This window comes from Cnephaeus nilssonii (assembly GCF_951640355.1).
Source record: "Cnephaeus nilssonii genome assembly, chromosome: 5".
Classification (NCBI taxonomy): domain Eukaryota; kingdom Metazoa; phylum Chordata; class Mammalia; order Chiroptera; family Vespertilionidae; genus Cnephaeus; species Cnephaeus nilssonii.
Window position 1 is genome coordinate 103,161,327 of NC_137076.1, and position 15,401 is coordinate 103,176,727.

The window sequence follows — 15,401 nt, forward strand, 5'->3', positions numbered from 1 at the left end:
AAATCAATTACTGTGTCTCTTTCCCACTGACAGCGTATGTTGATCGGGCTGGCAAGAGATCTTCGAGGGATTGCCTTTGCACTGAACACAAAGACCAGCTACACCATGCTGTTTGACTGGATGTATCCTTATTACACTGTGACAATACCAGCTCTGTGCACAGAGGGATGCCAGGCCCCTCGCTTTCGTTTAATAGTATGGCACAGTAGGGAAGAGGAAACAAAGCTAAATGAACTAATGTGTAATCAGCTAAAAATTACAGCACAGTGGCAGCCGTGCAGATAACTGAGCATAGCATTTGGAGACCCAGCTCAGAGAGGTCACTTTTTCGGGGCCATTAAATATTGACAACTTAAAAATCACATCCCCAAAGGATTGTTTTTGTTGGGGTTGCAGGGATAATCGGGCTAACATCTTTTAACTCGGGACCAATGCATTCTACCGTTTGGCATTTCGAGGAGATTTGAATTTCTACTCCATCTTAATTAGCAGGGCTGAGAAGGTCACTTTATCTCTTGGAGGCTTAATCCATCATGCTACAGTTTTTCATCATCATGAAAATATTAATGGATATGGAAAGGAGGAAATAAATGGTCAGGATTTTTCATTTGGTACATGAATTTCCCTTGGCCAAAGCTTAGTGCAGACAGCAAAATAAACAAACGAACAGACATCCCCCACAGAAATGTCTCATCACATAGGAGTGGAAATAACACGGACCTTAGGGTCAGAAATCCCAGTGCCTTGCTTTCTGTGTAAACCTTGGCCAGTCATTTGCCCACTCTGAGCCTCAGTTTCCTCAGCTACAGGAGGAGACATCCAGAATCACGGCTTGTTACGACCATTCAAATAGGTAACGCACTTTGCCTAATGTCTGAAACATGTTGGGTAATCTTAAATGATTATGGTTAATATTGTTTTAATAGTATTTTATGAATCCTCCTTGATCCTAACAGGAAGTGACAATGTACCCAAGTCGCGTATGTGTAATATAAAGTTGCCATGCCTTTATGCATGGAACCATCAGTGCACATAAGAAAAATTCTGTGGCCTCAAAGCTATTTTGTTTTTTAAGTTGCACTGCTTTTCAATTGCTCCTTACAACCCTTATCCAAACTTCCCTCATAAATTGTAAAAGAAACTTCTTTAAGGCAGTCTAATCCAGCTATGGCCAAAACATAACCAACAGGGAACCTGGGCATGTTTTATGGAGAACTCGCTCTGTATTTTTTAAATTGACGTTAACTTGAATGCTGACTTACATTTTACTGTTAAAGCTACTTCATTAGATTTCTGTGCCCATAGAAGGTTAGAGACCATGTTCCATGTCATTGAGGAACCGTGTGTGTATGTATAAGCATACAAAGTATATGTATAGAGATTATAGATTTTAACATGGGAATTCATATAGTTCTTTAAACTATGAATGGTAAGTTGGAATTACATATGGCCCTTTTATTTCTCTAAACATAAATAGAAGCTCACAAAGTAAAACTTTCATTTATTTGAAAAGTCATAAAATCCTAGTTTCCTTACTTTAAAATTGATGGTCATCTTAAAACCCAGCTACAACTCTAGGATGTCCAGCAATTGATGTTTCATGTTTTCCTCATCAATAGTCTTCACCAAGAGTCAAGGCAGAACCTTCTCTCTGAAGGTCGGAGAATAAAAATAGCTTCTGTAATTGATACTGCCTACAATTTATAGAACATACTGCAATTTAAGTTATGAAGGAAGGCTGCTTTCCATTCCCTGACTTAGCTCCTTCTTCTTGGCACCTATTGAAATAGTGAAACTTTTGTCCAGCAGATGGCAGAAAATAGCAAACGGAAAACCTTGGGACTTCATGTTTTGTTTTGAACTAGAAACCATTGTCTCCAGCATTTGACCACAGATGTGAAGTTATTAGGGTCCAAGGCAGAGGGTGAAGTGTCAGTTATGCAGGAAGTGGTGTTAGGTTGCCAGACGGTGGCTTGGTACAGGCCTTGCTTATAATAATCGAGTTTCAGTAGCAAATCAGCTTCCTTGGGAAAAGGCCAAAGGCTTTTCATAATTGTATTGACAACAAAATGAATATGATAAATGGTATTCATTCAGTTGAGACAAGATTTATAGTTTTCCTTTGGGCCAGGATGAAGAGCAAATATTTATAATAATAGTAAAATTTGTTTAAAAGTTACATTATTTGATAATTCAAAAAGGTTTATTAAAATATTTCGAAATACTTTAAGCAGTTTCACGTGATATAAAGTACAGAAGCTTTCCAAAGTATTCTAGTAATGTAAAAATGAATAAGAATATGATTAAAAAAACATGGATATGAAAGTCATTTATTCTTCCTGAAATATTGATATGTCAAACCGTCAGTGGTGATTCCCACATTACTGCTGGGGAAAGTTTATTTGCCTTTTATCCACATAAATGTGTGTTCTTTAATTTGTTATACAGTCCTTAGCATGCAGAAGAATCATCCTGTAAGAGCACATGTCATCTTACAGTCAAAACGCATTTTATTTATGGTGATTATTTGATAAAATGCTATTTTAGTGGTTAGCTATTTAATTCAAAAACGTTTCTATAAATACTGACTGCATTAACTGCTACACGAACTACATTGCTCATCACTCTGTCCTTCCAAAACTAAATTGCCTGAAACTCCACAGCAACCATGTTGACAAATGGTTCCGCGGCTGGAGAATTGAAGAATTACTGATAATCCTTCTTTGCTCCTGTCGTGAGAATGCAACAATAGGAAAGCCCCTTACCTTGCAGTGTTAAGTTACCTTGTTTAAACATTCCCAGATCACATTTAGACTGAAGTATCAAAAATCCAGAGGGAAATTGAAGGGAGAGGGAAAGGAATGTGTATGATGCTAGTTCCTCATAGTCTTTTAATTGTCATAGTCTGATCTTTGAGTCCACTGTTTTCCAACCAGTCAATCAGTTCTGTTTATTAATATGCATCAAACATGCAGAGGCAAGGCCAGACAATGAGCTGTGTAGACGAGCACAAACTCTGGACTGGAACGGTCTTAGATTCCAGTCTGGTTTCACCACTTACTTGTGAGGTTTTAGGCACATTACTTAATGTCTCAGAATCAGTGTTTTCTTCTGTGGAACAGGGCTAATAATACCGATCTCACGGGTGTCTTGTAAAGTGAATGAACTGAGACATATAGGGCCTAGTACAGCGCCTGGCACAAAGTAAATGCTCTACCACTATCATTTTAGTTCTGTTCCCTAACAGGGATGAGACAAAGGCATCCCATTTTGCTCACTTATTCAGCAGATTTTGCCAAGGTCTGGGCTAGGTTTTATGAGGGCTGTAGATTACTTTGGATCAAATCCTACCCCCAAAATGATCTTACAGTTTAATAGAGCTGGTTAGATACCTACATAAGTGACTATAATAAAATATAAAAGGTGATAGATGCAAGCGTTAAAGATACAAATGGAGTGATTACATTTAGCTGGAGAAGCAGGAAAGGTCCTATAAAGGTGAAGATATTTCCTTGGATCTTATCAAATAAGTAGGATTGGACTGCTGGAACTGTTGGCTGAAGCACAGGTCCGGAAGGGCAATAGTGGAGAAGACGTATTGTTATACAGACCACTTACTTCATGGTTAGAACTACAGGTTGTCTGGGACCCTTAAATATCAGACAAGGATTTAGATCCTTATTCCATAGATAGTACAAAGCAATTGATTGTTTTGATTTACTAACAAAATCAGAATTACATTTCAAGAACAAAATAATGATCAATGTGTTGGACAAACTAAAGTAGGGAATAAAGTAAGCCTGAAAAATGGCTGTTCAGCAAGCCCTTTTTTTTTTTTTTTTTTTTTTGAGTGCTCTGTGCCAGGCATGAAGACTGAATAAAAGGATTGCTTTTAGAAGAATGACTAAAAGAGTGCTCTTTTGAAGCTCACACTCTAGTGGGTGGAACAAATAACTAATAATCAATGTGTTGTAACAAAAATGTGTGTAAAAGGACCATGTGAACATATGAGGAAGAGACTGTTGTTTCTGGCAAGAAGAGTAGGCTTCCAAGGAAGTGAAAGTTGGGCGAGGCGTTGAAAGGTGGCTAGGCAGGCATTTGCCGGACAGGAGGGAGAGGAGTGGCTCCCAGCAGCATCTGCCTTTGTGAGCAAAGGTACAGATGTTGCACATCTGTGGAATACCTTCTAGAGAAGCTCTGAGCTGGCAGGCCGTTTCTGTTCTGGAACCACATTCTCACACCCTTACTTCCTAACAGTTTTAACAAGAGGTCTTTTGTTGTCTTCTAGTATATTTCGATGTTTTCTCTTATGAAGTCCCATAGAGAAAGAATTACGTGTTTACTCATTTCTTTTTAGGGGGTAGCATATAGAAAGTACTAATAACTACTGGGTTAATGGGTGGGTGGGTGGGTGGGTGGATGGTTGTCAAGAAGCAAATCTCATTTTCTTATATTTGGCATCTTACAAGGTAGCATCATATCCTTAATGTTTGTGTTTTTCATTTATGTGATGTAGACCTTAGGAATTCATTGAGAAGATCTAGGTGAAAGCAATTAGATCTGTGCCTCTTCTACCCAAGGGCCCCTACTGTCTACCTCCTGTCCATATAGATGTAGTCTTCACAAGGCCACTGGAAAATTAGGATTGTGTTCCGATTCTCCATCCGAGTCTGGCATTCTCACTCTGAAGCCCTTTTAACCTCCCTGCTTGGCAGACCTCTCCTCTGCTTCCCAACATCACTCATTTTCTCTGTGGCAGTCACCTCTGTCAGAAGCATATTAGAACTGGCACCACTCTCATTCCACACAGCAAAAGGAGCATCCCCTCATGTCCCCCAGCTTTATCCCATAGTGAATGCAATATGCTCTGAAAAATAGGATGGTCCTAATGCCCTCAGACTGCCTTGCAAAGGGCCTTGTGTGAGCTTACGATATTCTTAGATCCTGCGATTTGTGTCTTTCCCGTTTTCCGATGGGCCTTTCAGATGCTTCCTCCCCGGTGATCACTGCATTTGTGCTCTTACGGTCTCAGTGGAACACTGGCATAGAGGAATGGAGACAGAGAGTTGGCATCAGTGGATTTGCAGGGAATTAAGAATGGCTGAACCTAGATCGGGTAGGAGTACTAGGAAACGAAACTGAATGTAGTCAGAGCCCACATCTTAAAGGGTCTTGTGTGCTATGCTAAGGAATTTGACATTTATTCTAAGAGCAGGAAGAAGATTGCCATTTTTTTCACCAGGGAGATCTCTACCCATATCACACAGAAAAGGACCACCACCAAATGATTCAGTTCAGCACTTTTCATCTGCAACAGAGAGACAAGTACATTGGAAAACCTCAGAACGAGAGAGACTTGGGGATTAGGAAAAGAAAAAGGAAATGAAGGCAGGGCATAGTAAGAGGTTTTTTCCTGCTGCAGTTTTAGACCTTAATTTGATCTTTATGTGTCCATTTGGCAAGGAGGAGGCCAGTTGTGGGTTAGAGCTATTGGAGCTGTCAGTTTTCCAGGTTCTGATGGTCTTGGTCATTGACTCATCAGAGGCATAAACTCCTTGGTTGGTGAGGACGTTTGAGAATTTCTCCTTGGGTGTATGTACATGGACTACCTTTTAGCGACACTGAGTAGATGAAAAGTTACCCAAAGGTTTTCTTCAGACTAACATCCCCAGTGTTCCTTGGAGTTACAGTGAGTCCAAGCAGAGCAGGTCAACAACTTAAAAGAAAGAAAGAATTGCCCTAACCGGTTTGGCTCAGTGGATAGAGCATCGGCCTGTGGACTGAAAGGTCCCAGGTTCGATTCTGGTCAAGGGCATGTACCTTGGTTGCGGGCACATCCTCCAGTAGGAGGTGTGCAGGAGGCAGCTGATCGATGTTTCTAACTCTCTATCTCTCTTCCTCTCTGTAAAAAATCAATAAAATATATTTTTTTAAAAAAGAAAGAATGTATGTAATCTCTAAGCTGTGAGATAAAGTGATTTTATTATTACTGTTTCCCCTCTACTTTTATGTATTTTTTAAAATTCATAATGAGCTACTTATTCCTTAAGTAGTTTGAAACCCAAGAAACTCTTATAATAACAATTAAAATATGTTTTTATCCTATTAACTAAATCCATTTTCCTTTTAAGGGACACTAACTTTCAGGAACAATCTTTCTTTTGACACTTAAGTTCTTTAACAGGCTTTATAAAAGGTACCCAACATATCTTCCCATTCTGCAGAGGGCTGTTGAGCAGTGGTATGGAGAGCCAGCATGTACCACTCCCATCTTAAAGCTCTTGGCAGAACTGATGCAAAACAGGTAAGAGGTGGGATGGAGAGTGAAAATCTATTTGGTAGCAGTCTCCAGACATCAGAATTTATTGCCTTATGTGTGTATAATCAAGGCTTAGCAAGAACCCAGGAACCAAAACCAGATAATCAGTAATAGCAATAGAATCTATAATAATAAAAGGGTAATATGCCAATTAGACTAGGAGACCTTCCAGACGTCCTTCCGGTGGCAGGACCGAGGCAGAGGCAGTTAGGGGTGATCAGGCCAGGAAGGGAGGGCAGTTGGGGGTGATCAGGCTGGTGTGTGTGTGGGGGGGGAGTTGGGGGCAATCAGGCCAGCAAGGGGGGCAGTTGGGGGTGAGAAGGCTGGCGGGGGGACAGTTGGGGGTGAGCAGGCCGGCAGGCAGAGTGGTTAGGGGCGATCAGGCAGGCAGGCAGGTGAGTGGTTAGGAGCCAGCGGTCCCAGATAGCGAGACGGATGTCTGACTGCCGGTTTAGGCCCAGGGATCGGTTTAGGCCCAGCGATTGGGCCTAAACCGGCAGTCGGACATCCCCTGAGGGGTCCCAGATTGGAGAGGGTGCAGGCCGGGCTGAGGGACACCCCCCCCCCGCCGTGCACAAATTTTGTGCACCGGGCCACTAGTTAGAGACATAAGGCTGAGTCCTTTAGAAAGAGAGACAGCCACCCTTGTTTAAAATAAGCCAAGACACAAAATGGAAGAAGGGCAGGTATTTTAACTGTTTCACTGCTTAACTTCAATTCTGTAGAATTTTAAAGCAGGAAAAAAGTTTTGAGGTCTCTGAATTGAGATGCTTCATTTTATGGATAAGGGACAGAGTTCCAGGACAGTTCAAGCTATAGTTTGTTGCAGGAGCCCTGGGGATTGTCCTGGCTTTGATTTCTAAGTTATCCTTCTTCCTCTTAGGAATAAGATGCATGTATATGGGTGATTTATGCCCTCAATTTTTTCATTTAAACAGCAACTACAACACTTCCCAAAAATTGCCTGTGTCACCTTATAATTTGCATAGACCAGCAGAGATTCAATAACTCTGCAGATAAATATTAACAAAGATGTAGCCAAAAGAGAAAGACTGCAATAAGCTCATTGGTTTACCTCTTTAAAACATGTCATTGTGAATATGGCTTAGCACCAAATTATCTGTCACTTAGCCATCCTGTCTCATCAGTTCCTCTTTGTAATCCGTGTGCTGGAAGGGAGATATTCAGACAAGAGTATGGATTGCCGCTCTAATTTTATCTCTGGTGCTGAGATTTCATAGCAATAATTTTTAAAAAATTTTAAACAAGGGGTGGAAAAAGACCTGGCAAAGAAATAAATGTGAGTATTCTTTTGAAAGCTGTTTTTGTTTTTAACCATTCTCATAGGTGGCTTAAATACTAAAGGAAAAGTAGCTCTGTGTTTTAGATCAGAAATTTAGTTTTTATTCAATTATAATTTTTTCAACCAGATAATTGATACTAGATATTACTGATAAACATGTTATACTAAAGGAAGAAGCATTGCATTATATATTGTGAAGTATTTTCTATCAGCCATAGGCAGGTCATTTATATCTAGCACAGTTGTTTTAACAACTACCTAGTGAAAATCTGTAATCTCAGAAAATATGTTACCTTGTCTGTTTCTCTATAATTGAATGTGAATTATGTCTCTACATTTCTTTTTTTATTCAGAAATTATATACCAACAATCAAAGGTTCCACAATAATAAGTTATCATTGAACTTCATTCTAAAGCATTTTGAAAAAGCATAGAAAAGCAAGAATTCATTCTATTCCTGGCTAACAGTACTTTGGCAAATGTCTTTGCTTTATGATATTTCTTTGAGCTGGTTTCATATTTTTGCTAATCCTTTTAGAAAGATGTCATTTCTCAAAAGCACAGGAGCAAGGCATATCGGAGCCACCTAAAGCCAGAGTGTGTTAAAAAGCAAATATTGTATCAGGACGGCGCGTCCTTTGCTCTGTCCCACGGTTCTCCCACCTATCAGGAACCAGGGAGGCAGAACTGCCCTCATTTGGAACCTCTGGGGTGAGGTCTTCTTTACGTGGGCTGTGTGCAGTGGGAACTATAGTCTGTATGTAATTTCATGTGTGTGAAATGTGCTTGAAGTAGCAGATGAAGCATTGTGCATGTGTGCAGTACTAAAGGTACCTGGGTTTCCTGTCACTTTAGAATTTGTTTTTAAAATGAGTATTGGATACAACAAGAAATCTCAAATGTAAATCTCTATCCAAGGATCTATATAAACTTACACTTACACACCTGGGGCTTCTGTTATTATCTATCAGCCACTTTGCATGGAAGGAGAAGGGTAAGAGGTTTGTAATAGAGGATGTCAGGATATTGTTTGGACAGGTAAAAAGTGAATTCTTAGATTCAGCAAATAAGTGAAAATAATTTTCCATGATTATCCTAGTATCTTTGTAGTGAGAAAATTAGCATATGTATTAATGGAATGGCGCTTTCAAACAGATAATTGTACTGCCGCTACTTCTAATAAATGGAAATGCTGTGCATTTTAAACCTGGATTTGGTTTCTTTATCTGCACAGATAGTCTAATTTTTGCTATATTTCTTAGATCCCAGCGTTTGAATTTTGATGTATCGTCTCCTAATGGAATCCTTCTCTTCAGAGAAGCTAGTAAAATGATTTGCACTTACGGTGAGTATCTCTCTCCATATTTGTCTGCAATATAACTTTATCTCTTTGGAGGAAAGAAAGATGTTTGTTATTTTGTTATTTTGAACTTCATATCTGTATGCATTTGTGAAGTGGGTAATAGGAGTGCAAAAAGCCAGGTAGCTATATATTGGCATCAGGAGAAGTAAGCAGCATGCCTCTGACTACATATCATTCCTGACCACCTTGATGAATTTCTTTTGGGGAAAACTGCAGTGTCAGTAGGCAAAGGGAATGCACTAGGTAGAATATTGAAAAGTTACAGCATATTTGAAATTGCTGAAAGTTCTGTCAGGGACTTGGTTGTCTTGGGTGAAGGAATGCCTAGACCAGTGTGTCACCAGCACTGCATTTTGAGAGAATATCCTGGTGAAGAGCAGTAAGTACTGTGCTATAGGGACTGTGGGCACTACACCCCTGGAATCAGAGTTCAGTAGTAAAGACTGTCCTATTCAAACTTGGTAAGCTGCTAGAATTGGGCCTTAGAACGACCCTAAACCCTAATACTTACCAATTCTGACAGCTTCATCAGTGAAATTCTGAACTCTGGGACCTTTCTATAGCCGCGGCGGGGGGCGGGGGGCGGGGGGCGGGGTGTGAGAATCCTCTGTGCTCTGGTGTGGAGCCCTGACTGAACACCAGCACGGGCTGGGCCCCAGCAGTGCCCGCTCTGGACCAGCTGTGTCCTGTCCTGTGTGCTCTGTACTCTGCTCTTCTTTGTGGCCTGTGTTTTCTTACTTTCCCAAATCAGTAGCCAACTCCAGTACATCTGCTCTCAAAAATTGCCTGTGATTCTCATGCATCTTTTTGAGTTCCTAGAAACAAATTTTACAAAATCCATAGAGCTTCTTTATTTTGTGGGGGGGGGTTTGGGGGGGTGGAGGGGGCGGGGGGAGAGCAACCATTAAAAGTGTATGACTTTTTTTTTTTTTTTAAGTAAAAGCCCATTTTTTTAAAAGGCAAAAAACCATTTTCTTAAAAGTGTTTTACATTGATTCAGAATATATTCTGGGTTCTGATCTGTATGCATTGTAGGCCTCTGTTAAAATGCTTCGTTTTAATTGTACAGTTGATATTTAGAGTTGGAGACTGTAATTATATGGAAACTATAGATATATCACCTCATTAAAGACTTGCGCTCTCTTATTTTCATCTCTGCCCACAACTGTTTTTGCCTCAGCTTTTGCAACCCTTGAAAATGGACACATTGGAATCATAGAAAGTAGAAACGCTTTGCTTCCTAAAAGGTTAAAATGGACCCCCTTTAAAGTGTTCTCAATACTGTACCACACTTCCGTGCATGTCCAGTTCCTTTCTATGTCTTGTTATACAGAGATGTATGTCTGGACCTTTTCCCAAAGCATGATATCTTAGAAAAAGCATAATCTTGGAGATTACAATATCTGAGTACCAACCCTTACTAACTCCATGACCTTCAGTAAGACACTATACGTTTTTGTGCCTGGTTTTCTCATATACTATAAAATTAGGAATCCTATTGTCGCTCTGTATCTCAGGGAACTGGTCCCAGGACCCCCTCGGATACTAACACCCACTGACTCTCAAATCCCTTGTATAAATTGGCATAGGATTTGTGTATAGCCTACGTAGGATTTGTAGATAGGCTACAGCAGGGTGGCCTGCACATCACTTCATTCATGGATTCAAAGTAGAGCTCGGTGTGTGGCAAATTCAAGCTTTGCAATTTGGAATTTCTGGGACTTTTTCCTCAGTTGTTATAATGAATTTTTATTGATTTCAGAGAGGAAGGGAGAGGGAGAGAGAGAGAGAAACATCAATGATGAGAGAATCATTGATCGGCCGCCTCCTGCACACCCCAACTGGGGATTGAGCCCACAACCCGGGCATGTGCCCTTGACTGGAATTGAACCTGGAACCCTTCAGTCCACATGCTGACACTCTTATCCACTGAGCCAAACCAGCAAGGGCTTCCCAGTTTTAGATCCCAGTTGACTGAACCTGCAAGTGCAATACAGAGGGCTGTAATGAACAGCACCTACTGACCTACTCATCTAGTCAGGATGAAAGGCAGTTAATGGAGGTACTCTGAGGAAAGAGCTTGGCATGGGCTGTGACATAGAAGAGGCACTCGCTGAAATGCCTCTCCTTGATCCAACACTGTTCCTCGCACTCACAGAGCCCGCTTGCTTTGGACAGGGGTTCACTGACCATATCACAGGCCACATTCTTGTGCAGGGATGCCTCCTACTCGGACCACACTGCTCAGCTTCCTTCTGCCTGTAACAAGTGCTGAGTTTCTGTTTCCTTACTTTTAACAGGAAGTAGTGTTTTCCATTATGAAGTAATGTACATATAAGAATTTCTTAGTCGTCAATAGAGCTTTAGCTATACAAATATTAGCTTCCTATTACAAATCACAGTTGTACCTTTCGCCCAGGTTCTTGCACTAAGTGTCCTTTTTCCTCTGAGGCTTATTCATTACTGCAGCTGGGCTGGTAAGGGCAGTGGCATCTTCCTCTGACAGTGTTACTGGATCTCTAGAACAGAGTGTGTCCAGGGAGTGATGATAGGGAACCTCAAAACAGTGCCAAATCTGTGGGCTCCAAAGCTGTCCAGTCGCTCTCAGGTTGTCTGACAGAGAAGAAGGCGTCACAGCAAAAATTGAGAAAGACAACTATGTAAGGATTGCTTCGGAGGAAGAACAAGAGGAGACAGAGGGAAACAGGAAGGGAAGGAAGAAGAGAGAGGAGGTGGAATGGAAGAGAGAAAAGACCCTCAAAGCATTCTGGAGAAGTGAGGTGTTTGCTTACCCGGAAAAAAAAAACTAGGAGATTAGGCTAAGGCTCTGCTTCTCTGTTTGGACTAATAACAATGGTAACTTCCATTTTTTAAATCAGCTATTATGTGCCCACTCCTATCCTAGGCCATTTATCAGACGTTAGCTCATTGAATCTTCAAGTCTGCCACTCACTAGTCATTGGGATTTGATTAAGTTGCTTAGCCACTTTTGCTTCAGTTTCTTGTTAAACAGAGAAAATAATACCTACTTCATTAGGTGGTTGTGAAGATTCAATTGTATTATGCATGAAAAGCCCTTAGAACAGTTAGCTGCTATGATTATTGTTAGGAAGAAACTGAAGCTCATGGAGGTTAAGCGATTTGCCAAATATTACAAAGCTAGACGTAGCTGAACTGGAATCAGAGTCTGAGTGACTTGAGACAATAGCCTTCATATTTCTTATTGCCACTTGGGAGTTGCCAAAGGAAGATTATACCTTGGCTGTTTCTGATGAAGCACTGTTCTTGTAAGTATGGCGATTTCTGTCCTAAAACTTAAGGGAAATCAAAGGCTCAATAGAGAAAAGTCCTTCAACTTTGTCACCAGTGACTTTTACATGTGCACTTTACATAGAATAATAGAAAAATGTTTCCCACCTTCACTGATTCCCATGCTGACCCCGTCAGCCAGGCTGATCCTGTCTATCTTTGCTTTCTGTAATGTTTTATTATCCATGCTTTTACCTCTGGAGGTTCTAACATGCTCATTGGAGGGAGACCATGAGGATGCCATCCAGGAGTCTGGAAGGTGAGGGAAAGAGGAACTGGGAGGGCACAAGAGCCAGCATTATTTATGTCTTTGTGAGCCAAGGTGAAGGAAGGGGAAGCCCGTGGAGGGAAAGGGCCAGAACATTCTGTGATCCCTTCTGTCCCCATCCGCACTGGGCTTTTTCTCTGCTCACCTCTCCTGGGCAGTATTTGGTAGCTAGGGACTGGGGGAGTGCAGAGCGGGAAGACTCATTTCCAAATGCACCTGATTTGCTACTTATTTTGTGGGATACCTCCACCTCCCTGCTCAATGAGACTGGCAGAAAAATAATACTTTTGATATGCTGTTTTATTTATCTGCATTCTGTCATGATATACTTTGATGTAAGTTTTTAATTTTGCTGCAGCTCTCAGCTGCTCTCGCCGTTACAGCTCGGGGTCAGCAATGAGGTTAGCCACAGTAGCACAAAACAATTTCCTGTTCGTACAGCCCAGGTAACATTTGGATGAGGATTAAATTTTACCACATTTTCTACTAGCCCAAGCCTATTATTTCTAATGAGTTTTAAATTGCTTCAAGAACGTGTATTTCAAAACTTAGTGCTGTGATCCGTTCAGCCCAAGCAACTTAATAAAAGAAATTTCTTTCTTAAATTTTTGGTTAAAGTGTTGCATGCAGTGTAATAAATGTTATTACTTTGGAAACCTACTTCTCAGTTTTAAGAACTGGATGTTTTTTATGCTCAATTTCCATTTGTCTAATCTTTTCTTCCCTTTGCCTCTGGGTACTGGTATCTTTAGTGACATCTGTTGGTTGAAGAGTGCACAGAAGGGAGAAATAGTGTTTGTTTTCCTAAGTCTGGCCTAGATGGAACTGCTTTTATTTCTTCCTTATGTGCCTGATTTAAGTTCAGCGTGAAATCTGAACTTTAAAAATGAACAGAACAAGCTATGCTTATTCATTATACACAATAATTGACAGCAGGGTTCTTTTTAGCATTGTATGCTCCAGGTGCATTTAAGGTATGACTTAATGATATGCATAAATGGAATTTGTAAAGTCCACGCCACTGTTACTTACTGTGACCTAGATAACAAACCAGTGGTTTTCAAACTGGGTTCTGCAGAACCCTAGAGATCTATGACTGTGCCACAGAGGCCCTCCAGAGAGGGGAGGGGTGGGGACCTACTGCCGCCTTAACCAGACCACCCAGCTATATAGTTGCACTAGATTTGTTTGTAAAAGGGGTCACCTATTTAACAAAAAATTTTATAAGAGAGTTTGAAAATTACTGGAATGTGCTAGTAGAAGTGTTGGAAGAATGAAGGTTTATGATTGTATACTCATGTTTAAATGATTGCAATAAGATACCTAAAGAATGCATTGGTCTTGAAATAACTAGAGACTTCATAAAATATCCCCAGGAAATAATAGTTCTGGAAAACAGATTGTCAGGAACCATAGATATGGCCTTAGATTTTATCAAAATCTTGGTTGGGGACATAGAATGACATAGTAGAGTAAAGCTCACAAAAGTCTTGTGAGATAATGAAATTATTAACACCTTGAGGATCCCAAGGATCAGGTGGCTTACAAAGCAAGGCCTTTAGGAATACATTCCACAGTGAAGTCAGAAGCTGCGAGTCTTAGAGTCCCCTTTGCCACAACACATCTATTGGCCATTTGTATGTCCTCTTTGGAGAAGTGTCTGTTCAGGTCCTTTGCCCATTTTTTAATTGGATTGTTTAACTTTTTGGTGTTGAGTTTTAGAAGTTCTTTATAATTTTTGGATATTAACCCCTTATCAGATGTATTATTGGAGAATATGTTCTCCCATTCAGTGGGTTGTCTTTTCATTTTGTTGATAGTTTTCTTTGCTGTGCAAAACTTTTTAGTTTGATATAGTCCCATTTGCTTATTTTTTTCTTTTCTTTCCCTTGCCTGAGAAGATACATCAGAAAAAAATACTGCTGCAAGAAATATCCGAGATTTTACTGCCTATGCTTTCTTCTAGGATTTTTATGGTTTCAAGTCTAACAGTATGACTCTAATCCATTTTGTGTTTATTCTTGTGTATGGTGTAAGAAGGTGGTCTAGTTTTTTGGGGTTTTTTGCACGTATGTGTCCCAATTTTCCCAACACCACTTATTGATAGACTATCTTTACCCTATTGTATATTTTTGCTTCCTTTGTCAAATATTAATTGACCATTGAAGTGTGGGTGTACTTTTGGGCTCTCTATTATTTTCTGTTGATCTATATGTCTGTTTTTATGCCAGTTCCATGCTATTTTGATTAGTAGAGGCTTATAGTATAGTTTGTCTACCATGTCTTTTTAAATAGCTGCAAAGTACTCCATTTTATGGTCCTCCTATACTTTATTATTCTGTTTTTGAGAAATGTAATATTTGATAAACATGTAATTTTTTTACTATCATGCACCATGTTTCAATAAGCAACTGTGTACATTCAGCTTTTTTAGCTCCACTCATTCAACAAATATATATTGAGAGCAGCAGGTGCTGTTCCAGACTCTTTGAATATATCACTGAGCAAAACTGGAAAAGAAATTACTTAGGATGTTAGAAAGTAATAAGTGCTATAAAAAAAGAAGAAGAAGAAAGCACGTCAGGTTAATGGGGCATTAGGAGTACCGAGGATTGGGAAGCATGTGGCTGTATTAAGTGACCGAGGTAGGCCTCATTGAGAAGATGACACTTGATCAAAGACATGTGGTAAATGAGGGAGTTTCTATGTAGGGTTATCTATGGGGAGAGCATTCCAGGCTGAGGGAACACCAGGTTTTGGGTCCGGAGGCAGGAGTGTGTCTGGCGTGTCTGAAGAACAGCAAGGGAATTAGTAACTGGAGCAGAGTGAACCAAAAGGA

General features: G+C 40.3%; 1 protein-coding gene across 4 annotated transcripts in view; it reads left to right on the forward strand.

The window, feature by feature from the left end:
- RANBP17 (RAN binding protein 17) overlaps window positions 1–15,401 on the forward strand; it is a 232,729-nt gene that overhangs the window by 174,551 nt on the left and 42,777 nt on the right. For all 4 annotated transcript variants that reach the window (XM_079771004.1, XM_079771005.1, XM_079771006.1 and 1 more), the window contains 3 exons: window positions 34–122; window positions 6,197–6,304; window positions 8,885–8,967. In XM_079771004.1, coding sequence (XP_079627130.1) covers window positions 34–122; window positions 6,197–6,304; window positions 8,885–8,967 — 280 coding nt within the window. The remainder of the gene's footprint in view (window positions 1–33; window positions 123–6,196; window positions 6,305–8,884; window positions 8,968–15,401) is intronic.